Source organism: Orcinus orca, chromosome 3, assembly GCF_937001465.1.
Source record: "Orcinus orca chromosome 3, mOrcOrc1.1, whole genome shotgun sequence".
NCBI lineage: Eukaryota > Metazoa > Chordata > Mammalia > Artiodactyla > Delphinidae > Orcinus > Orcinus orca.
Window position 1 is genome coordinate 168,830,592 of NC_064561.1, and position 25,176 is coordinate 168,855,767.

Consider the following 25,176-nt stretch of genomic DNA (forward strand, 5'->3'; position numbering starts at 1 on the left):
CAGTTGTCAGAATTCTTAAAGGTGATTCTGCATGTTATATGTCTTCAGGATTGATAGTTGCATGTTGTTTTGTTTTTTGTTTTGTTAGAATTAGTGTTTAGAGTAAGTTTTGTCTGATATCTTTTGTTATTTTAGGATAATTTTATATATTTCCTCCCATGGTTAATCATATTATCCTAAAAATGTGATGGAACATAAAGGTATTATATTTAGGATTAAAGTTTCAAAGGTACATGTGAATATTTATGTTAAACACAAATACTAATAAAATATTTGAGCATTAAATGCACACTGGGCTCTTTAGAATATGCTTTCTACTCTAAAAAAAAACCCGGGTCCCAAAGACCTTTGTTTCCTTGAAATTATTTAATTCCTAGTAACTATTTTTATATACTTAGTGATCTTTATTGTCAGAGACATCCAATGCTCATTGAGTTCATCTCAATTTATCATAATATCTCTGTTTTTTCTAATTTCTTCTGTTAGTAATCTTATAATTATCTCACTAGAATATCATATACACACACAGACATACACACTCAGTAGTTTTATTTTCCAAATTGCTGGTATTTTTTATCTTATTAGACAGGCTCTTTATTCATTCTTTTTATTCATTTGCCTATCAATGGACACTCATGTTGTTTCCATATCTTGGCCATTGAGAATAATGCTGTAATGAACATGAGAATACAGACATCTCTTTGAGATCATAATTTGAATTCTTTTGGATATATACCCTGAAGTGGGATTTCTGGATCATATTGTAGTTCTATTTTTAATCTTCTGAGGGACCTCCATACTGTTTTACATAGTTGCTACACCATTTTACATTCCTACCAACAGTGTACAAGGATTCCAATTTCTCCACAACCTTGACAACACTTTTTATCTTTTGTTCTTTGACAATAGCCAGCCTAACAGGTATGAGGTGGTCTCTCACTATAGTGTTAATTTGTGTTTCCCTGATAATTAATGATGTTGAGCATCTTTTCATATACCTGTTGGCTATATGTATGTCTTCTCTGGAGATATGTCTGCTCAAATACTTTGCCCATTTTTAAATTTGGGTTATTCATTGTCTTTGTTTTGTTTTGCTATTGACTTGTAGGAGTTACTTATATATTTTGGAAATTAAGCCCTTATCAGATATATGGTTTGCAAATATTTTCATGCGTCCTATATGTTGCCTTTTAATTCTGTTGATTGTCTCCTTTGCTGTGCAGAAGATTTTTTTAGTTTGATGTAGTCCCACTAATCTACTCTTGCTTTTATTTTCTATGCTTTGTGTCATATTCAAGAAATTTTTGCCAAGACCAGTGTCAAGAAGGTTTTTCCCCATGTTTTCTTATAGGAATTTTACATTTTCAGGTTTTACATCTAAGTTTTTAACTCATTTTAAGTTGATTTTTGTGTATAGTAACCTAGGTATCCAATTTCATTTTTGCATGCATGTATCTACTTTTCCCATTACTATTTGGTGAAAAAACTCAGTTCCCCATATTCTTACTCTTGGCACCCTCATGAGAGACCAATTGACCTTATATGCATGGGTTTAATTCTGAACTCTCTGTCTTGTTTTATTGGTCTATATGTCTATATTTATGCCAGTACCATACTGTTTAATTACTGTAGCTTTGTAATATATTTTGAAATCAGGAAGTATAAAGCCTTCAGTTTTGTTCTTTTTTCTCATGATTGTTTTATATATGTTGGGTATTTTGTAGTTTCATAAAAAATTTAAGATAATAGTTTTCTATTTCTGTGAAAAAGTACCATTGGAATTGTGATTAGACTAGCATAGCATTAAATTTGTAGATTTCTTTGGGTAGTATGGACATTTTGACAATATTAAGCCTAGCCTTATAATCCTTGAGTACAGGATGTCTTTCCATTATTCATGTCTCCTTTAATTTATTTTGTTTTATCAATGTTTTGTAGTTTTCAGTACACAGTGATTTTATCTCCTTAAGTTTATTCGTAAGTATTTTATTATTTTCAATGCTACTGTAAATAGGATTGTTTTCTGAATTTCCTTTATGGATTGTTCATCATTAGTGTATAGGAACACAACTGATTTTTGTGTGTTGATTTTGCAAACTGCCAATTTTACTGAATCTGTTTCTTCATTCTAACAGGGTTTTTATTTGTTTATTTGGTTTTGTTTTTGTCTTATGGAGTCTCTAGGATTTTCTACCTATAAGGTCATGTCATCTGCAAACAGAGATAATTCTACTTCTTCCTTTCTCTTTGTATTCCTTTTACTTTTTCTTCCTTATTTATTCGGCTAGAACTTCCAGTACAATGTTGAATAGAAGTAGGTGAGAATGGGCTCCTTATCTTCTTCTGGATCTTTGAAGAAAACTTTTTATTTTTTTAACATTGAGTGATATTAGCTCTGAGCTTTTCATATATGCTTTTATAATTTTGAGGTATCTTCCTTCTATACCTAGTTTGTTTTGGTATATATTCAATAATAATGGAATATTATTCAACCCTGAAAAAGAATAGAATTCTACTATATGTGACATGCATGAGCCTGGAGAACATTATTCTAAGTAAAACAAGTCAGTCACAGAAGGACAAGTACTGTATGATTCCACTTATATGAGGTTTCCAAAATAGTCAAACTTGCAGAAGCATATAATTCAGTAGTGGTTGTAAAGAGCTAAGAGAATAGAGGAAATGGGGAGCTGTTGTTCAATGGTTGTAAAAATTCAGTTATGCTAGAAGATTAAATTCTAGAGCCCTGCTGTACCACATAGTGACTATACTTAACAATGTAGTGTTGTGCACATCCAAATATGTTAATAAGGTTGATCTCACGTTAAATATTTTTTACCACAAAAAACAAAATAAAACAAAAACATGCAAAGAAACTTTGGAAAGCATTGATGTATTTATCACCTTGATTTTGGTGATGATATTGCCAGTGTTTGCATTTGTCCAAACTCATGAAATTGTACACATTAAATATATACAATTCTTTGTATATCAAGTGTACCTCAATAAAGCTATCTAAAAAAAGAGACTCACTGTAGTTATTCTCCTGGAATTTAGAGTAATTTTAAGTATCTGGCTATTCATTCAGTCCTTGGACATTCTGCAGAAATATTCTAAACCTCTCTTGATTTATAAATAAATATTATCTATCAGCTATTTTGTAGTGATTAGTAGACATTTCATTTTGAATACTTTGGTATTATACATTTTAATAGTTTGAATCAGTTTGGGCATTTTATAGTCTTCATTATACACTTTTTAGGATATCCACTATACTTAGAATTATCCTTCTGAGTTGTATAATAGCATCTTAAATTCATGTCTAATTATTATTTCTAAAATATAATCCTCTTTTATAAGGCTTTTTTTTTAGAGGAGTTTTAGATTTACAACAAAATTGGGAAGGAGATGCAGAGGTTCCCCATGTATCTTCTGCCCCTGCACTTAAATAGCATCCCTCATTGTCAACATCAATCACCAAAATTGTACTTTTTGTTTGACCAAGGATGAAATTATATTTACACATAATAATCACCTAAAGTCCATAGTTTAACTTAGGGTTTACTCTTGGTATTATATATTTTATGGGTTTGGACAAATGTATAATGTAGAATGACAACCATTATAGTATCACACAGAATATTTTCACTGTCTTGAACATCCTCTTTGTTCTGCCTATTCATCTCTCCCCACCCCACCCCTGGAAACCACTGATATTTTTATTGGCTCCATAGTTTGTTTGTTTTTTTTCCAGAATGTCGTATAATTGGAATCATAGAGTATGTAACCTTTTCAGATTGGCCTCTTTCATTTAGTAATGTGCACTTATTGTTTCTCCATGTCTTTACATGCCTTGGTAGCTCATTTCTTTTTCTTTTTAACAATAATGTTTCCTTGTGTAGATGTGCCACAGTTTATTTATCTAATCACCAACTGATGAACATCTTGGTGGCTTCCAAGTTTTGGCCGTGATAAATAAAGCTGCTATAATAGTCTTGTGTAGGTTTTTATGTCAAAAGAAATTTTCAGCTCCTTTGGGTAAAAAACAAGGAGCGTGATTACTGGATGGTATGGTATCCTCTAGGAGGATGAGCTGAGAATTTGAATATGACAAGTGGTTCATCTTGAGCACCGGCCGTAACAGCAATAATTTATTTCTTTATAAAATAAGATGTGGAGATAAAAAGACATTTAAATACATTATTCCAAGAATAAATGTTTATCATGATTTTTGTTTGTTTGTTTGGATTTTTGTTTTGTTATGGCTTTGGTTTTAATTTCCCCAAACATTATGCAAAGTGAACAGGATGACAAGAACTAAAATGGTCCTTTGTATTTTGCAAATCACTGACAACTACAGTGCAGTTGTATATGGATTATCTATTGCTGTATTGCAAATCAATCCAATTTAGCAGCTTAAAACAACCAATATTTATTATCTCACTATTTCTGGAGATCAGGAATCTAGGTTTAACTTAGCTGGAGGCCTCAGGTTCAGGTTCATGAGATCCCAGTGTAGGCAGCAGCACAGGTTATGGTCTTATTCAAAGACTTGCCTAGGGGGAGGCAGCGATGGTTTTTGCTTCCAGCTCACTAACACAATTGTTGTCAGTTTTCAGTCACTTGTCATATGGTCCACTAGGTAGGGCTTCAATACAACCTGGTAGCTGGATTCCCCCAGGGGAACAATCTAAGGGAAAGTGAGAAAGAGTACCCATGATAGAAGCCATGGTCCTTTCATAACCTAATCTTGAAAGTGACACCTCATTAATTTTGCTATGTTCAATTTATTAGAAGTGAGTCACTATACCTACCCAACATTTGAGGAAAAGGAATTACTTAAGGGTATGAATATCAAAAAGTAGGAAACATCAGGGGCCACCTCAGAGACTGCATACTAAAGGTTTTTCACAGTTTACAATTCATAAATTCTCAACTATATGGAAAGTGTATAAAATGTTAAAGTACTAATCTTAATATACTCCATTTTGTCTAATGGGGCAAGGGGAAACGTTACTATACTTGTAATACTTGGTGTATCAACAAGTATCAATTCTTCCTTTGCACTTGATCTTCTTCTTCCAGGGACATTCTTCCTCTTGTAAGACTCTACCAAAATGTTTTCTGGGCCATGAATTTTTATGACCCACTGGTACAGGTTTTTGCAACTTTCTTTGTGAAAACAATGTGCTTTGTAATACTACTATCATAATAGTTCTCTGATTTACTTATTTATCTCTGTGTGCTGACTTTTTTTTTGTTTTTTTACAAGTGTCATCGTCCTAGTTTTAGCTAGTTGAAAGTCCTTTGTGAGGCTTGCTGAATTATGGGAAGTTATATAGTTTAGCTGGAATTTATAGACTTTAGAAACCAGGAACTTGACTTCCTAGACTACCTCAAAAAGTTTTAGGTGACATGTTCTAATTTATTTTGCAACATTTCTATATATTTTTTCATCAGAACAGTGTTCTATTTTGTATGTAACTGCCTAGGAACATCATAATATTTTTAAGGATTCTAAAAATTATTATGGCCCTTAGATTAGTTATTTCAACATGAATTTTGGAAATATGGCCATTGTCAGAAGTCCCTTTTAGTGTTTCATAGCCTTGCCATCAAAAAGGGACTGACAGGGCTTCCCTGGTGGCGCAGTGGTTGAGAGTCCGCCTACCGATGCAGGGGACACGGGTTCATGCCCCGGTCCGGGAGGATCCCACATGACGTCGAGCGGCTGGGCCCGTGAGTCATGGCCGCTGAGCCTGCGCGTCCGGAGCCTGTGCTCCGCAACGGGAGAGGCCACAACAGTGAGAGGCCCGCGTACTGCAAAAAATAAAAAAATAAAAAAGAGAGTCAAATTTTAGGGCTTCCCTGATGGCGCAGTGGTTGGGAGTCCGCCTGCCGATGCGGGGGACACGGGTTCGTGCCCTGCTCCGGGAGGATCCCACGTGCTGAGGAGTGGCTGGGCCCGTGGGCCATGGCTGCTGAGCCTGCACGTCCGGAGCCTGTGCTCCGCAACGGGAGAGGCCACAGCAGTGAGAGGCCCGCGTACCACAAAAAAAAAAAAAAAAAAAAGGGACTGACGTTCTTTCCTAGTTCCAGTTTGAATATTTCGGGGAGCATACTCTTTTTGTGAATCATTGTGAATCAGCTGCCTATCCTTTTACCCTTCAACTGTGAAGGGCAAGGTGGAGTCCTGTAAAAACGTGGGTTTCATGCTCTTCCCAGGTCAATTAGCTTTGTCAGGAGGGATAGAGCCTTTAGCAATATGACAGATCCTGATAAAAGCACGTGATTCAGCTCAGGGGATCATGTGTTTCACAGAAGAAGGTGCTCTACCCATGAAATGTTTTGTTGGTGAGGGCTGTTGAACTAAAAAATAACATTTGAAGTCAAGTAGTGTAAATACATTTATAGAAGAGGACTGGGAAATATCTCTATTGAATAATGAATAAACACAAACACACACACACACACACGTCGATGTTCAGTAGCAACATACAGCACTTTAAAACATACAATTGTACCTTTAGAAGCAAATTAGAATATTCCGTACACTTACCAGATGCACTAACCTAAAAAAACTTATCATAACACAACTAAACAATTATTACCTCAGAGAAATTATTTTTATAGATGTTTTATATTCACTTATCCATGTAGTCTAATTGTATTTATGTATAATGTTAAATCACCATTAATTTAATCATGGTTGAAAATCTTTATAAAATTACATTTTAATTAAAGATTTCTGTTATTTATATAGCTATTTGAGATTTGCTATATAAATAACTTGCTGTAATAGATATGATTCTAACTTGACAATAAAACAATTGATAACAACATGTCCATTATGCTTAATGTCTAATTCATAAGTGTCTATAGGGAAATGTGAACATTTGTGAAAGAGATATAAGCATAAATAGATGTATGGTCTAAATATTTTAATGTCTCTTTCTAATAAGATTATTTTATGAACATTATTATCATTAAATAAGTTTAATATGAAATATTTTTCAGAGCACTATCAGCTGTATGTTCCTGAGTCAGCCCAAGTTGGTTCAGCTGTTGGGAAAATCAAGGCGAATGATGCAGACACTGGTTCAAATGCAGACATGACATACTCCATCATTAATGGTGATGGTGTTGGGATATTCTCTATCTCCACTGACAAAGAGACCAGAGAAGGGATCCTTTCCTTAAAGAAGGTAAAAAATATATAAATATATACTGTTAGTGATTTAGGCATTTCATTCATTTTTCCACGAATGGAAATTTGGCAGAGGTATGAATAATGTATATTGTCATGTCATTAAAATGATCAAATATTTCCTCTTTAATATGTAATTACATTTTAATTATGATTATGTCTAACTGTTTAAATCCTCTCTTAAGAAATGTATTTTAGTAGGGTGGGAAGATTGGATATAGAATGCACTATGAATGTGTCGCCCCATCTTTGTTTTCAGATAACATATTTATCATGAATGCCTGTTCTATTAATGTCATTACTCTATGCTGTACTAAACAAAGTAGCATTAAGAGACCTTCTAACTAATGTAAAAAAAACTTCATCATGTTGGCTAACAATATTTAGGAGACGAGTTTGCTTGGATGGATCTTTTAGTGAAACCATTAACCTTCTTCCCCATTCTTTTTTATTCCTAAGAATTTGTCATTGGACTAAATCTATTGCTTTTTGCTTTTAAGAGACAATAATGCTCATGTCCTTGTAAAAATGAAGTGGAACACAGGCAATTAGCAAAGAAGGATTTAAATGTAATTCCTAATGCAGTATGTCTCAGTCTTTAAATGTTTAACAACTTCAGCTTGTAAATATACTAACATTTAGGTCCCTAGGCCCTTCCCTCCATATTTTGATTCAGAAAGGATGGAGTGGGGGTAAAGAATTGGCCTTTTTAACAAGTACTCCAGATGATTCTACTGTGTAATATGTTCAGAGCACAGGATGAGAAATTTTATTCTGATGTGCTACTGTAATATCGAAGTGAACAAATCAATCTATCTTTCAATCTATCAATCATCTATTTATCTATTTGAATCTAGCTATCGTTCATCTATCATCTAGCTATCTATCTAATCATCTATTTGTGTGTTTTGTATACACTTTTCACACTGTATAAAATCTCATTTATTCTTCTAATAATCACAATTTTATATTGATTTAAAATTGAGGATTAATATGCCTTTTGTATGTTACAAAAGGGGCCTGCAAAGCAGAGCTTAAAGTGTGTAAATACTTAAGAAGTAGTCATCACTGGTCTATATAAAATATTGATTCTTCACCTAAAATATCTCATTTTCAACTTTCTGAGATTGTCAAACTTGGATCAAAAATATGTTAATAAAAATAGTCAACTTCCATGTCTTCATTTAACAAATATGTGAGCTTTGAGTGTCTCTTGTGTGCCCATAACTGTGCTCTACAAGAGTCATGAGAGCCTGAGCAGAACCAAAGTCACTGTCTTCTTGCATAGAGCTTCCAATCTATGGAAGCGGAGAGATACCAATCAAATATCATATGCATTCTTAGATAGGTAATAAAACTGTTCTATGAAGGAGAGTTATACAGTGCTGTTGGGAAAACAAAATCTAGGGTGTTTGGTGCTGTCTGATAGTCAGCAGTGATTGAACAGAGAACTGAAAGAAACTTAGGAGGTAGTTAGGTAAAGAGCATTACAGGAAGAGGAAAGAAAACACAACAAGAACCTGAATGGAGTAGAACATGGTACAGTAAGGACCTAAAAATCTTCATTGATCCTGGAGCAGAGAGTGAGGGAGTTAGTGCATAGGTGAGCACACAGGGCCTTGTTAAATTTTACCCAATGGAGAGCCATTGAAGCTATCTAAGCAGGAAGTGATAAGGTCTCATTTGATGTCAGTATTTCTAATTAATTGTTAATAGAAACTACACAAGGACAAGACTATTTTTTAACTCATCACTGCATTCCCAATGTCTAGCATGTTTTCTGACATTGTGTAGGCATTCAATAAGCATTAGAGTAATTAATGGATATACTATGGATTAGAAAATGAAGTGAGGATTGTCTGCTTTTCATTCCTTGGATGGCTTCTTCACTCAGGTAAATCCAGGTAAGCAGATGAATAACTCTTTCTGAAAGATGAGTCTTGAACCCTAGGGAACACCAGTATTTAAGAAACAAGCAGAAGGCAGGAAAGAAATAGAGTCTTTGAAGAAAATATCAAAAAACAGAGGTGAATTTTATCATTGAAAATTCCCAAGGGATGCTGAACAGGAGGAAGATAGTCATTAAAAATATGAAGGATTCTAGAACTAAAACACAATTTAGGATTATAAAGATTCATTCGATTTGGCAAAAGGGGGCATGGTGATTCTCACGAGCAGTTTTCAGCTCTCCATCCGCATCCGCATCATCATTATCATCACAATAGATAGTAACAGCAGATAATATTTGTGAAGTGTTTCCTCTGTGTCAGGATGAGTTTTAAGAACTTTTCCCAAATATTTATTGAGCTGGTACACCTATTATCATTCCTTTCAATCTAACTGGAACATTATGATATAGGGAATATTATTATTCTCACTAATAAAACAAACTGAATCACAGAGAAAAATAATTGTATCCATGTAGAAACTGATTGACAGAAAATTGAACTCAGGAATCTGTCTCTTCAAAGTCTGAAAAGTTACCCATTTTACATACTTGAATGAAATATATATATTTATTATTTGCTAAAATGAAGAGAAGAACAAATTTAGTGTGGTGGAGAGAAAATTGGAGGCAAGGAAATGGGAGAAAAAAATTAAAAGGAGAAAAAAGAAAAAACAACACTATCCCCTTTAAGAAGCTTTGTAGTAAAGCCAGGGAGATACTTTAAAAAGCAAATAAATGAGAACATCATAAAATGGAGATTTTAATTGTAAGGTGGGAGACTGAAAGTGTGTTTATAGCCGATGGATAAAAGGTCAATAGAGACAAGAAACTGGGGATACTAAAGAGAGGGTAATTGAATTCAAAAGATGCTCTGAGGTAGAAATGGCCCTGTTTAGGATCTCGATCACAGGTGGAAAGAAAGAACCTATGATAATATTCCTCCTTATTTGACAAAATCAAACAGGAGGAAGAAATAAATGTTTGCAGATAAGTTTGCAATGATTTAGCTGGAATATGTGTGGGGTGTGGGTAGCAGGGTGATCCTTGCCTATTGAGAACTATTGTCCTTATAAAGTAGGAATTTATATCATGTTTACAAATGTGAGGGTAGTGGTGGATGATGTGAATACACACATAATCCAAAATACAAGTATAGATTGTGGGGTTAAGGACAATGGGGATCTTACCACCCTGCATGGCCTCAATTAATTTGATGCTGTTTGTGAAAAATGAAGGCAAAATGGTATATGTGCATATGTGTGCACATATATGTAGTTAACATTCTCTATATTGCATACACATATACACATACTCAATAGGTATTTTCAAGGTAAGTGTTTCAATTACATAAATGGTAATGACTATGTACTGAAAATAACCTTGATAATGAGTCCAAATTATCTTTCTATTTTTTTCCTGAATTTATTTTCTAATGTAGTCTACACTTCCTCTAAAATGCATTAATGTTTGCATTGATCTATTTTCTTAATCCTTCAGATTAGGATTATCAGTTTTAGAGTTATTCCATTGCTGTATATTTTATGTTATAAATAATTACAATTTGGAAACTAAACTGTATAACTCTGTGGATTTTAACCTTTAAGAGGCATTCATTCAGATGGCAGGGAACAGAAAAAACAGTCCTTTCAAACCTGTTCCTTATTTAATCTCTGAGGCAGCTCACTTTAGTCAGCAAGGCAGAACAGCTAATCTTCCCAAAGATCAAAATCAGCACTGCTCTATAAATCAGCTTTCAGGAGCATCTGCACATTCCTGTCCATATCATGCCTTCATCAGAAAATTGCCAAGTTGAATTCACCAGTCCATGGTGTGGTACGTTGTAAATACACTTTGATAACTTTCATTTATTGTTTAATGGAGCCTGACTGGGTGGAAAGGGGAAAAAAAGATATGGATGAATGCAACTTGATGTGTTTCCTCTGACATAAACCCTGTAGCTAGGGATAGGCTTCATAGCAGTACCTCTCAGATTCTCTTCTTGTGGTCCATATGCCAATTTGCTTTCTTTATAATAAGCAGTTGTTCCATTTTTCTTTTTAATTCAAGGCTCCAATCCTATTTGCTTTCCTGACTCTCAGCAAATACTGTCTGTAGTATCACTTTTCTTCTTCAAGTGTATTTAACTGCAAATACAATGCCTAATATTTTAAGCCAAAAATCTTAAACATGGTTTTTCAAGTCAATGAAGGGTGGTGGAAAATACAATCTTTACTGTCAGATGAAATATAAATTTTGGTCTTGCCATTTAAGAGATCTATGAATTATCTCAAGTCTTTTAATCTTGTTTTCTTATTTTAACGTTTTACAAAGTGATAATTACAAAGAGATAAAATAAGGTAAAATAGTATTCTAGGCTGTGTCTGGCTAATAAGTACAATAATACCTCAATATCTTTTGGAAATCCAAAAAAGAGGGGATATATGTATGTGTATGTATAGCTAATTCATGCTGTATAGTAGAAACTAACACAATATTGTAAAGCAACTATACTCCAATAAAAATTAATTTTTAAAAATAAAAAAATAAAAACAAAAGTTACCATAAAAAAGTACAATAATACCTCAATATCTACATTTCTTGTCTTCCTTTCTTTTTCTATTTGCACCAAATTTTAATTACACTTTCTAGACCTCTCCATGTGGTTATTTTACTGCCCTCCTTTATTTCATGTTATCCAAATCACCTATAATCACACAAAGAATGACACATCCTGTGTATATTTTTTTGAATGATGTCAATATTTTCTTATTGAAGCATAGTTGATTTACAATGTTGTGTTAATTTCAGGTGTACAGCACAGTGATTCCTATATATCTATATCTATCTATCTATCTCCTTTTTCAGATTTTTTTCCCTTATAGGTTATTACAAAATATTGAGTATAGTTCCCTGTGCTATAAAGTAGGTCCTTGTTGGTTATCTGTTATATATAGTAGTGTGTATATGTTAATTCCATCCTCCTAATTTATCCCTCCCCACACCCCTCCCCCTTTGGTATCACATGAACATGCTGTCACTCATGGCTCTTGGTGATCTACTTCCCCCCCGTCTTCTGTAAAAGATTTTTATCAAAGTTCAAGTTTAATTTTGTCTTTGCAGTGCAACATTTCCAGGGATGTTTCAGTCACAAATACTTTCTTTGAATTATCTTCTCTGTTTTATGTATCAAGGTAGGCATTTCACTAATTTTTCACTGTAGAAAACACAGCAATTCCATATCCCTCTTAAATCTGCTAGATCTAATAGAGTAGAAAGAACTTATTCTAATTATTCATTATGAATGTACTGATAATTTCCATTAATGTGTACCTGTGTGTGCTACAAGTGTATGTATGTCCACAGTAGTTGTTAAACATTTTTGCAACTGGGTACCTTGTATTTTTAAAATTTTTATACTGCAGTGTGTAAAAGATCTTTATACCACTTTATTTAACAAAGGATCAGAGATGGATGGTGAGAGTAAACATAAAATGTTATATAAGTATTTTTAAAGTTTAAATTAATCCTAAGAGAAAATATATGAAATGTTTCCAGCTATAACCATACTAGGTCCATTCCAAATAGCCACATTCTAAATTTTTTAGTGGATTGCACTTATTGAATTTTTCTTTATCATTTCTTTGACTTGCGTTGAGTGACAGAATAGGAACCAGGACTTTCTTTGCTATTGGGCTGTAAAGTTTGGGGACTATGAACCACAATGTGCAATAAAAAAATAAGGCATCCCAACTTATTATAAATGCACACACAGGCAAACACATGTGCACACTTTGTATATAAGAAGAAATAGGTTTCTAACGCTAATGAACTATTTACAAAAACTAAACATTCATTAGAGATTTTATTACTTAAAAAATCAGCCAAGCTACTATTTTTATTCTTATAAGATTCTAATATCTGGAAAGTGGTTCTCCTGCTTAGCCAGAAGCTGAAGAGGAAAGTCCAACTTTCAATTCAGTGAAATCTATCACTATATTTATAATACCTTTTGACAGAGGACTGCTTTGGGCAAACTTTTGTTCTGACTCTTCATCTATAGGCATGACCATGGAGTGATAGATCCACTGAAACTATTTTGAACATCAATTAACAGTTTTTAACACATATTCCTACAATATAATTTAGCGTACTAGTTGAAACAGCCTGTTGAGTTAAGCTATCCACACCCATGTGTTATTGGTAAATTTGCATATGTGTGGGGCTATTGAAATATCCACACATATGTATATGTGTTAGTATGTAAATATATATAAATAATATAATATAGAATATATAAATATACTTCATATATATTATGTATGTGTTATTTAAAATATTTTAAAATATTTAAAATATTTTCATTCATTTCTCCAGTCTTCAAGTGACAGTGAGCAAATCTGTAAGATTTATTTGTATCAATAACCTTGGAATTATACACATTAAATGATCATGACACTCTTCTGCATAGAGAAATTTATAATATAGCTTATACATGTGTTCCAGTCTTCGCAGAATGTCCACCATCCAGGAGAGGACTTTGACAAGGACCACGAATCATGGCATAATAAGAAAGCCTAGCTGATGAAACATTCAACTTCATGCAATTTTTCTTATGTTTTTGGCAAACTACTATCATTTAAGATATGCCATTTTTCAGGAAACAATAATTAATAATAATATCAGTCACTATTCCAGGATTTGGCCATTTTTTGCATAATTGAAGTGACATTTTTTCATGTATTAAAATGTTGGTATCTGTCCTATTATTATCCTCCCATTCCTGCAATGGAAAACCTGGATGATGATGCAATATAGAAACTGGACCAAGGAGAGGTCCTATGGAGTCTCTTCTCTTATTATTTAGGAAAACAGAATTTTAAGACTTTCTTAAACTCCAAGAAGAATTGAGTCATAGAGCAACTTGACTAAATGCTGTTTTCAGTATCCATCTATTTATAATGGTTATATAGTTCCAGAGGAGGAATATATTAGTGTGATTTAATGAATAGTAGAAGTGATTAATGAGAAACAATTAACATGTTCCAAATATGTAAATCTGGCTAGAAAGATGATAACTTATCTACAGGAATATGAAATGTGTTCATATTAAAGAGGGAAAATTATGATTTTAAAAGTTAGAGAGAGCAATGATATGTGAAAGTAATTACTAGGAGTAATAGGATAAAATTAAGAAACTAAAACGTAAGATGAAAATTGGAGTCAATTCAGTGACAGTGAACTGCATTAGGACATTAACAGTAACTAAAGAAAAGTAAGAGGAGCCCCACTGCCTGGGGAAGTTAAAATTACACCAGAATAAACACATTAAAAAAATTAAAATTGAAGTTAACTAGTTAATTTCTCATTTCAGATAAATGACAGTTTCCTAGTATAAGTATATCCTATGTGATAACTGACACATATGTTATTAAAAATAATTTTAATTTACTAAATTTGACAACAATAATCATAGCATTTGTTAACTATGAGCATCAATGAGTTGGTAGCTTTGTTTTTTGACTCTCAGAACTTGGACCACAGGTGAGACTTGTCCAGGGAACTAAACCCAAAACAAATTCTATAAAAATGAATAAAGAATCTGATGGTGTTCCTCCAATATTTCTCTCTAACATTAATATTATGTTAGTAAACTCCAGGAGAACACCTTTATCTTAGGCTCATCTACTTCTTGTCTTAAACACTGAACTCTTAATCCAAATTTGCAGTTTTCAAAAAAAAGAAAAGGAAACTTGGCATAGTTCTGAAATTTTGTTAAATGGGATAAACTATGTTCAAATTGTAAACACTCACCCCGCCACACCAAATATCTTGGTGAGACCAGATTTATGGAGTAAATAATGGTGAACATTATCAAAGACTGGAGACTATTCTTTCCAAGAGTCTTCAAGTAGCTCAAAAGGGAATAACTCTTTCCACAGTTCTTTTTTTCAGCTTGATTGTTTTAATCATCTGTTCAATCCAAATGATTATTGTGAGAATCCAGCCCAAAAAACCTACAAGCATGGGCAGTTGAAATTTTAATATAGTATATCTGGAAAAAACTATTTATTATGCTCATAAACAATCTCTGGCTCTATAATCACCCTTATCAAGCTCCTACTGTGCCTCATGTTTATGGAGTTATTCTGTATCCATTTTTGTTTTGTTTTGTTTTAAGACAGGAGAAGGGTATGTTTTGTGTTATGTAAACTCACAGCCAGACATTTCATGTTTTTTGCCTTCTTGGTACTCTGATAACCTGAGTACATTTTCTTTTAATTTTTTTCCTCCACCTTTTCATCAAAACCAGGTTTTAGATGAATAGGTCTCACTGTTCTTGGTATACTGTTTTTGATAGACTATTTTAGGTAATAAAACAATCTGCTGGTAACTATGGAAGGTGAAAACCACAGAGTTCTAACTAGTTTCCCAGGAGCAAAATATTACTATGAAATTACTGGAATATCTCTTTACAATGTATGAATGGTAAGTATTTGGAAAGCTTTACCAGGATTTACAGTAAGAGGAAAAATAACGATTATAATCCTAATCCAATCTCTATGTACTATTGTAGTTTTAATACAAAACAAAGAATTAACATAGTTTATATTGTATATAAAATCCTGCAATCTCCAAGAATAAATAGTGTAATTTCTTCCCAGTTTTTCTATACTTGCAATTTAGCACTACCATGTTTTCTTCATAAATGAGATTGTTAAAAATATTTCCATCTACATTAATTCATCTGCTTCTAAATTCCTGTCCCAACCTGAAATAATACTTCTCTTTCCTTAGTGACTCGAAATGGGTCCTATCCATCCATCTGCCTGAAAAACAAGTCCTCCAAAATGATTATCCTTCTCTTGGGGTAGTTAAATATACATGAGATAATCATAAACATGAAACCATGAGTTCACATAAACAGCCTGTACCTTTGCAGTAGGTAGGTGAGTGTTAAGATAAATGACATCTAACTTGCCAGGGGACCTGCTAAAAATGGAAAAAGAGATGCCTGTCATATTGGATGCACAGCTTGATAATAATATTTGATGGGGTAGAGGTGGCCAAAAATATCCCCACAAATTTCATTTTGAGTCTTTCTGACTCTCAATGAACCTTAGTCATTATAGTCTACCAGATGCAGCAGATTGAGTCTAAAAAATTACACTGATCTTAAACAAGTAGTAAACCTGCCAAGGGTGTTGCTTTCCATGAGCAAAATGCCTGGATTCTGACAGTCCATGTTCCTCTGCACCAAGGAGACCACACCTGTGCACCTAATTCTTTTTTTTTTTTTTTAATTTATTTTATATTTATTTTTGGCTGCGTTAGGTCTTTGTTGCTGCACACAGGCTTTCTCTAGTTGTGTCAAGAGGAAGCTACTCTTCGTTGCAGTGTGTGGGCTTCTCATTGCGGTGGCTTCTCTTGTTGCCGAGCACTGGCTCTAGGCGCGCGGGCTTCAGTAGTTGCAGCACATGGGCTCAGTAGTTGTTGTGCACCTAATTCTTGATAGGCAGAAAGTGTGTACCATTTCTAGAACAGGTGATTTAAATTTGGATGAGACTTCTTGAATTAGCCCAAGACATTCTTATTTACTAATGTTAAGGAGAGAGGAGTCAAGGAAAGAAGTACAATAAATCTGTGGGTCCAACTGAAAGTAATACAATCTGCCAAACAAGATGGATGTTAGTTACTTTGGCAATTCATTTCTAGTTTTAATTCCCTGAGAAGGAAATGAATCCCACTTGGTGGGTTATAAACTTCAGATCAATTATCCCTTCTTTAAAGTATATAAATCTAAAATACATAATATCTGCACCATATATAAATGTATATGTATCATATATATGGTTCATATTTAAGAATTTTAGTTTTAACATTATTTAAAATTTTATTTTGTCTTATAAACACTTGTAAAATATTGTAATGACCCAGTCTCATCCATGGCCCTGAGAAGTATTCTAGGTTCTTAGTATCTGGTTTGGAAATTAAATGTTTGTTTTTCCTTCTATGCAATCTCCAGTCTTTGGAAAGGCCAATTTTCTAAGGCAATTCAGAAAAAATAAGGGAAATAATCATCAGTAGGACTGATCTTCTGTTTATAAGATCCCGTTAAGGATACTCTACAAATTCTCCTTGGCTCTTAGGGTAAAGGAAAATATCTGAGTTCCTCCATAGGGAATGATCATACTTTGATCCTGCCAAGAAAGAAGGCTGCAAGATTGAAGCAGGCTACTGAAAAATCAGTGGCAGAAATAGGGATGAAAAAATATCTATTGTTTCTTTTCATAGGTGTTAATCTATAGGTAATTCACAATGCTCAAAATAAAGGCTGATATCTGTATCACCTGCACTAGCATCAACATGGAGACTTTTGATGTGGCTAATCCTAAATCTAAGCTCATTTTATGTCACAGAGCCTATGTGCGTCATGTTTAACACTTTCAAAACCTTCAGTTCTTACCTAAAAAGGTACTTCCTCTTGCAAATATTACCTACCTGCTCACACACTTCTGTATCTATGTTTGTATCCTTATTATTTTCATAATACCTACTATGTCTTAGAACACTAAATGTACAGTGCTATGAATGTCTATAAATCTTATAATAGACCATATATTCCCTGGGACAAAACACTAGACTGACCTTATTTTTATTCATTATTGTATGCTAAGCCAAATTCATGACTCCTGACATATATGATTAATAGAAAAAAAATTGGCTGGGTGATTTAAAAAATAAGAAAAAAATAAAACATAATGCAAAGTATTAATGTAAATTCAAACCTAAAAAGTAAAACTAAAAATGAACAGAATACTGTAATAAAAAATAAAGTTGATCAAAACATAATAATAAAGGGAATAAAAAACAAAACTAATACATGAAATGGTATTAGCAGCAAAAAAGAAATTAAAAAAATAATACAATTAAAACAACAAAAATGAAATTCAAAAGTCTGTATAAAATCTTCTGCTAAAATTTCAAGAAAATATTGTTGCACTGAAAATGTAAACATTTATCCAATTTTAAAATAAGATACCAAGTTTAAAACCAGCAAGATGAAAATAAGATGATAATAGATAAAAATCAATGATATGAGATAAATTGTTTAAATGCAAAATAAAAAATGTATTTTTTAAATTTCTCAAATTAGTAGCAAATATTTTAAACATTAATAATTTAAGCTGAAGAGGAGATAGAAAGAAGTTACCAGAGGAGACTAAGAATGAGTCTGCAAAAATCAATATTTGTTTGACTGTGGGAAATTTCCTTTTGTTGCTAGTTATCATCATATTTATGGTTCTGAAAAATCAATTGATTCAGACTTGAGTTTCCATGATTTCTGCTTTAGGTGTCACTGTTAAGATAAACTTCATAGTTTCTTTATAAATGCAAGTAGATTGACCTAAACCTATTCTTGTTTGTTTGTTTGTTTCAAAAAAAGGAAAATAAAATATTTGTTTAACAGGTGATGGTAGTCATAATATTGGAAATCTTATTTTTTTTCCCACAGCCACTGAACTATGAGAAAAAGAAGTCATATACCCTCAACATAGAAGGAGCCAATACACATCTTGATTTTCGCTTTTCTCACTTGGGTCCTTTTAAAGATGCTACCATGCTGAAGATCATTGTTGGGGATGTAGATGAACCACCACTATTTTCCATGCCTTCCTATGTCATGGAAGTCTATGAAAATGCCAAGATTGGGACTGTTGTTGGCACAGTTTTGGCACAAGATCCCGACAGTGCTAACAGCTTAATAAGGTATGGTATACTTCCATCTTTTAGACATATACAGATTTTATTGACTCTCACAGTAATTTAAAATGAATTAAATAATATTTAAAATATTTATTTTCTATGTTATTTTCTTTTTTTTGCATATATACCATTGTATTCTTTTTTTTTAACAACTTTATTGGAGTATGATTGCTTTACAATGGTGTGTTTGTTTCTGCTGTATAAAAAAGTGAATTGGCTATATGCATACGTATATCCCCATATCCCCTCCCTCTTGCATCTCCCTCCTACCCTCATTATCCCACCCCTCTAGGTGGTTGCAAAGCACCCAGCTGATCTCCCTGTGCTATGCAGCTGCTTCCCACTAGCTATTTATTTTACATTTGGTAGTGTATATATGTCACTGCCACTCTCTCACTTCGTCTGAGCTTACTCTTCCCCCTCCCCATGTCATCAAGTCCATTCTCTACATCTGCGTCTTTATTCCTGTCCTGCCCCTAGGTTCATCAGAACCTTTTTTTTTTTTTAGATTCCATATATATGTGTTAGCATACAGTAATTGTTTTACTCTTTCTGACTTACTTCACTCTGAATGATAGACTCTAGGTTCATCCACTTCATTACAAATAACTCACTTTTGTTCCTTTTTATGGCTGAATAATATTCCATTTTATATATGTGCCACATCTTCTTTATCCATTCATCTGTTGATGGACACTTAGGGTGCTTCCATGTCCTGGCTATTGTAAATAGATCGCAATGAACATTGTGGTACATGACTCTTTTTGAATTATGGTTTTCTCAGAGTATATGCCCAGTAGTGGGATTGTGGGCTCATAAGGTAGTTCTATTTTTAGTTTTTTAAGGAACCTCCATACTGTTCTCCACAGTGGCTGTATCAATTTACATTCCCACCAACAGTGCAAGAGGGGTCCCTTTTCTCCACATCCTCTCCAGCATTTATTGTTTCTAGATATTTTGATGATGGCCATTCTGACTGGTGTGAGGTGATACCTCATTGTAGTTTTGATTTGCATTTCTCTAATAATTAGTGGTGTTGGGCATCTTTTCATGTGTTTGTTGGCAATTTGTATATCTTCTTTGGAGAAATGTCTATTTAGGTCTTCTGCCCATTTTTGTATTGGGTTGTTTGTTGTTTTGATATTGAGCTGCATGAGCTGCTTGCATATTTTGAGATTAATCCTTTGTCACTTACTTCATTTGCAAATATTTTATCCCATTCTGAGGGTTGTCTTTTCATCTTGTTTATGGTTTCCTTTGCTGTGCAAAAGCTTTTGTTTCATTAGGTCCCAATTGTATATTTTTGTTTTTATTACCATTTCTCTAGGAGGTGGGTCAAAATGGATCTTGCTGTGATTTATAACATAGAGTATTCTGCCTATGTTTTCCTGTAAGTACTTTTTATTGTCTGGCCTTATATTTAGGTCTTTAATCCATTTTGAGTTTATTTTTGTGTATGGTGTTATGGAGTGTTCTAATTTCTGTCTTTTACATGTAGCTGTCCAGTTCTCCCAGCACCACTTATTGAAGAGGCTGTCTTTTCTCCCTTGTATACTCTTGCCTCCTTTATCAAAGATAAGGTGACCATATGTGCTTGGGTTTATGTCTCGGCTTTCTATCCTGTTCCATTGATCTATATTTCTGTTTTTGAGCAAGTGCCATACTGTCTTGATTACTGTAGCTTTGTAGTATAGTCTGAAGTCAGGGAGCCTGATTCCTCCAGCTCTGTTTTCTTTCTCAAGATTGCTTTGGCTATTCGGGGTCTTTTGTGTTTCCATACAAACTATGAAATGTTTCGTTCTAGTTCTGTAAAAAATGCCATTGGTAGTTTGATAGGCATTGCATTGAATCTGTAGATTGCTTTGGGTAGTATAGTCATTTTCAAAATGTTGATTCTTCCAATCCAAGAACATGGTATATCTCTCCATCTGTTTGTATCATCTTTAATTTCTTTCATCAGTATCTTATAGTTTTCTGCCTACAGGTTTTTGTCTCCCTAGGTAGGTTTATTCCTAGGTATTTTATTCTTTTTGTTGCAATGGTAAATGGGAGTGTTTCCTTAATTTCTCTTTCAGATTTTTCATCATTAGTGTATAGGAATGCCAGAGATTTCAATGCATTAATTTTGTATCCTGCTACTCTACCAAATTCATTGATTAGCTCTAGTAGTTTTCTGGTAGCATCTTTAGAATTCTCTATGTATCATATCATGTCATTTTCAAACAGTGTCAGTTTTACTTCTTCTTTTACAATTTGGTTTCCTTTTATTTCTTTTTCTTCTCTGATTCCTGTGGCTACAACTTCCAATTCTATGTTGAATAATAGTGGTGAGAGTAGGCAACCTTGTCTTGTTCCTGATCTTAGAGGAAATGGTTTCAGTTTTTCACCATGGAGAACGATGTTGGCTGTGGGTTTGTCATATATGGCCTTTATTATGTTGAGGTAGATTCCCTCTATGCCTACTTTCTGGAGTGTTTTAATCATAAATCAGTGTTGAATTTTGTCAAAAGTTTTTTCTTCATCTATTGAGATTATCCTATGGTTTTAATCCTTCAATTTATTAATATAGTGTATCACATTAATTGACTTGCATATATTGGAGTATCCTTACATTCCTGGGGTAAACCCCACTTGATCATGGTGTATGATCCTTTTAATGTGCTGTTGGATTCTGTTTGCCAGTATTTTGTTGAGGATTTTTGCATCCATATTCATCAGAGATACTGACCTGTAGTTTTCTTTTTTTGTAACATCTTTGTCTGGTTTTGGTGTCAGGGTGATGTTGCCTTGTAGAATGAGTTTGGGAGTGTTCCTCCCTCTGCTATATTTTGGAAGAGTTTGAGAGGGATAGGTGTTAGTTCTTCTCTAAATGTTTAGTAAAATTCACCTGTGAAGTCAGCTGTTCCTGGGCTTTTGTTTGTTGGAAGGTTTTTAATCACAATTTCAATTTCAGTGCTTGTGGTCAGTCTGTTTATATTTTCTATTTCTTCCTAGTTCAGTCTCAGAAGGTTGTGTTTTTCTAAGAATTTGTCCATTTCTTTCAGGTTGTCCATTTTATTGGCATAGAGTTGCTTGTAGTAATCTCATGATCCTTTGTATTTCTGCAGTGTCAGTTGTTACTTCTCCTTTTTCATTTCTAATTCTGTTGATTTGAGTCTTCTCCCTTTTTTTCTTGATGAGTCTGGCTAATGGTTTATCAATTTTGTTTTTCTTCTCAAATAACCATCTTTTATTTTATTGATCTTTGCTATTGTTTCCTTTATTTCATTTTCATTTATTTCTGATCCAATCTTCATGATTTCTTTCCTCTGCTAACTCTGGGAATGTTTTGTTCTTCTTTCTCTAAATGCTTTAGGTGTAAGTTTAGGTGGTTTGTGTGAGATTTTTCTTGTTTCTTGAGATAGGATTGTATTGCTATAAACTTCCCTCTTAGGACTGCTTTTGCTGCATTGCATAGATTTTGGGTCATCGTGTTTTCATTGTCATTTGTTTCTAGGTATGTTTTTTTTTTTTTTCTCTTTGATTTCTTCAGTGATCTCTTGGTTATTTAGTAATGTATTGTTTAGCCTCCATGTCTTTGTATTTTTTGCAGTTTTTTTTTTCCTGTATCTGATATTTAGTCTCATAGTGTTGTGGTCAGAAATGATACTTGATAAGATTTCAATTTTCTTAAATTTACCAAGGCTTGATTTGTGGCCCAAAATATGATCTATCCTGGAGAATGTTCTATGAGCACTTGAGAAGAAAGTGTAGTCAGTTTTTTCTGGATGGAATGTCCTATAAATAGCAGTTAAGTCCATCTTTTTTAATGTATCATTTAAAGCTTGTGTTTCCTTATTTATTTTCATTTTGGCTGATATGTCCATTGGTTAAAGTGGGATGTTAAAGTCCCCTACTGTTATTGTGCTAATGTCAATTTTCCCTTTTATGGCTGTTAACATTTGCCATATGTATTGAGGTGCTCCTATGTTTGGTGCATAAATATTTACAATTGTTATATCTTCTTCTTACATTGATCCCTTGATCATTATGTAGTGACATTCTTTGTCTCTTATAATAGTCTTTATTTTAAAGTCTACTTTGTCTGATATGAGAATTGCTACTCCAGCTTTTTGTTGATTTCCATTTGTATGCAATATCTTTTTTCATCCCCTCACTTTCAGTTTGTGTGGGTCTCTAGGTCTGAAGTGGGTCTGTTGTAGATAGCATATATTCAGGTCTTGTTTCTGTATCCATTCAGCCAGTCTATGTCTTTTGGTTGGAGCATTTAGTCCATTTATATTTAAAGTTATTATCAAGATATATGTTCCTATTACCATTTTCTTAATTGTTTTGGGTTTGTTATTGTAGTTCTTTTCCTGCTCTTGTGTTTCCTGCCTAGAGAAGTTCCTTTAGCATTTGTTGTGAAGCTCGTTTGGTGGTGCAGAATTCTCTTAACTTTTGTTTATCTAAAAGTTTTAATTTCTCCATCAAATCTGAATGAGATCCTTGCTGGGTATATTAATCTTGGTTTAGGTTTTTCCCTTTCATCACTTTAAATATGTCTTGCCACTCCCTTCTGGCTTGCAGAATTACTGCTGAAAAATCAGCTATTAACCTTATAGGGATTCCCGTGTACGTTATTTTTTGCTTTTCCCATTGCTGCTTTTAATATTTTTTTCTTTGTATTTACTTTTTGATTCTTTGATTAATGTGGGTCTCAGTGTGTTTCTCTTTGGGTTTATCCTGTATTGTACTCTCTGTTCTTCTTGGACTTGATTGACCATTTATTTTCCCATGTTAGGAAAGTTTTCCACTATAATCTCTTCAAATATTTTCTCAAACTCTTTCTTTTTCTCTTCTTCTTCTTGGACCCCTATAATTTGCATGTTGGTGCATTTAATGTTGTCCTGGAAGTCTCTGTGACTGTCCTCAATTCTTTTCATTCTTTTTTCTTTATTCTGCTCCCTGGCAGTTATTTCCACCATTTTATCTTCCAGTTCACTTATCTGTTCTTCTACCTCAGTTATTCTGATATTGATTCCTTCTAGAGTATTTTTAATTTCAGTAATTGTGTCGTTCATCACTTTGTTTCCTCTTTAGTTATTCTAGATGCTTGTTAAATGTTTCTTGTATTTTCTCCATTCTGTTTCTGAGATTTTGGATCATCTTTACTATCATTACTCTTAATTCTTTTTCAGGTAGGTTGCCTATTTTGCCTTCATTTATTTGGTCTTTTAGGTTTTTACCTTTTTCCTTCGTCTGTAACTTTTTTTTTTTTTAATGGGTGGTGCTGTATTCCTGTCTTACTGGTTGTTTGGCCTGAGATGTCCAGCACTGGAGTTTGCAGGTAGTTCGATAGAGCTGGGTCTTTGTGCTGAGATGAGGTCCTCTGGGAGGCCTCACTCCAATTATTATTCCCTGGAGTCTGAGGTTCTCTCTTAGTCCAGTGGTTTGGACTCCCACCACAGGAGCTCAGGCTAGACCTCCACCCTGGGAACCAATATTTTGCAAGCTCTCATTCCCTAGTTTTATCTCTTGGCTCCCATCTAGTCACTTCACATTTTTGGCATCTTTATTCAGAGACACTCTTCTCCTGGAGCCACAGAGACAAACTATCACAGCTACACATCCCATCCATGTTATTTTCTATTAATATAATTCAACTATAATCTTAGCTGATTATTTAACTGAATAAGTAACAGATGGGTTTCTGTCAAATTTAGCATACATGTAGCTATCTCCATGAATATATTGGTGACCACACAGATGAGTTTTTTCCATTTGACTTAACAGATGAAAGCATAACTGACTGGAAACATTTAGAGAGAAATATTTAATCACAAAGTAGAGAATGTTTGGTATCTTAGCAATAGGAAGTATAACTACACACACACACAAATGAGGGCTTGGGAATAAACATTCAGCTCTGACTCCTTGTTCTGCCACCATGGCTATAAACCTTTAGGAAATTACTTTTCCTTATTTGTGAAAGAACACCACAGATATCTATCTCTCAGAGTTACTGCGAGATTGTTTCAAGCTATGTGCTTTAAGTGCTAAGCAGAGTGGCCTGCACGTAATAGTCATTCAATTAATTCTAACTTGTCCAAGGCAAGTTAGAGACTCACTTCTGAAGACAGGAAGACCAATGTGGGAATTCTGGTGACTTGATTTACTAACTGTGTCATCTTATACAGTCATTCAACCTTGCTGAGTTTTGATATAAAATATATGAACAAGGAATAATAATGTTGCATACATATATTGAGGGAAT

The 25,176-nt window shown here is 33.7% G+C and overlaps 1 protein-coding gene across 5 annotated transcripts in view; it reads left to right on the top strand.

Annotated features, from left to right (window-relative positions):
- Nucleotides 1–25,176, top strand: part of CDH18 (cadherin 18) — a 1,015,987-nt gene that overhangs the window by 886,397 nt on the left and 104,414 nt on the right. For all 5 annotated transcript variants that reach the window (XM_049707304.1, XM_049707305.1, XM_004276373.3 and 2 more), the window contains 2 exons: nt 7,018–7,205; nt 18,670–18,923. In XM_049707304.1, coding sequence (XP_049563261.1) covers nt 7,018–7,205; nt 18,670–18,923 — 442 coding nt within the window. The remainder of the gene's footprint in view (nt 1–7,017; nt 7,206–18,669; nt 18,924–25,176) is intronic.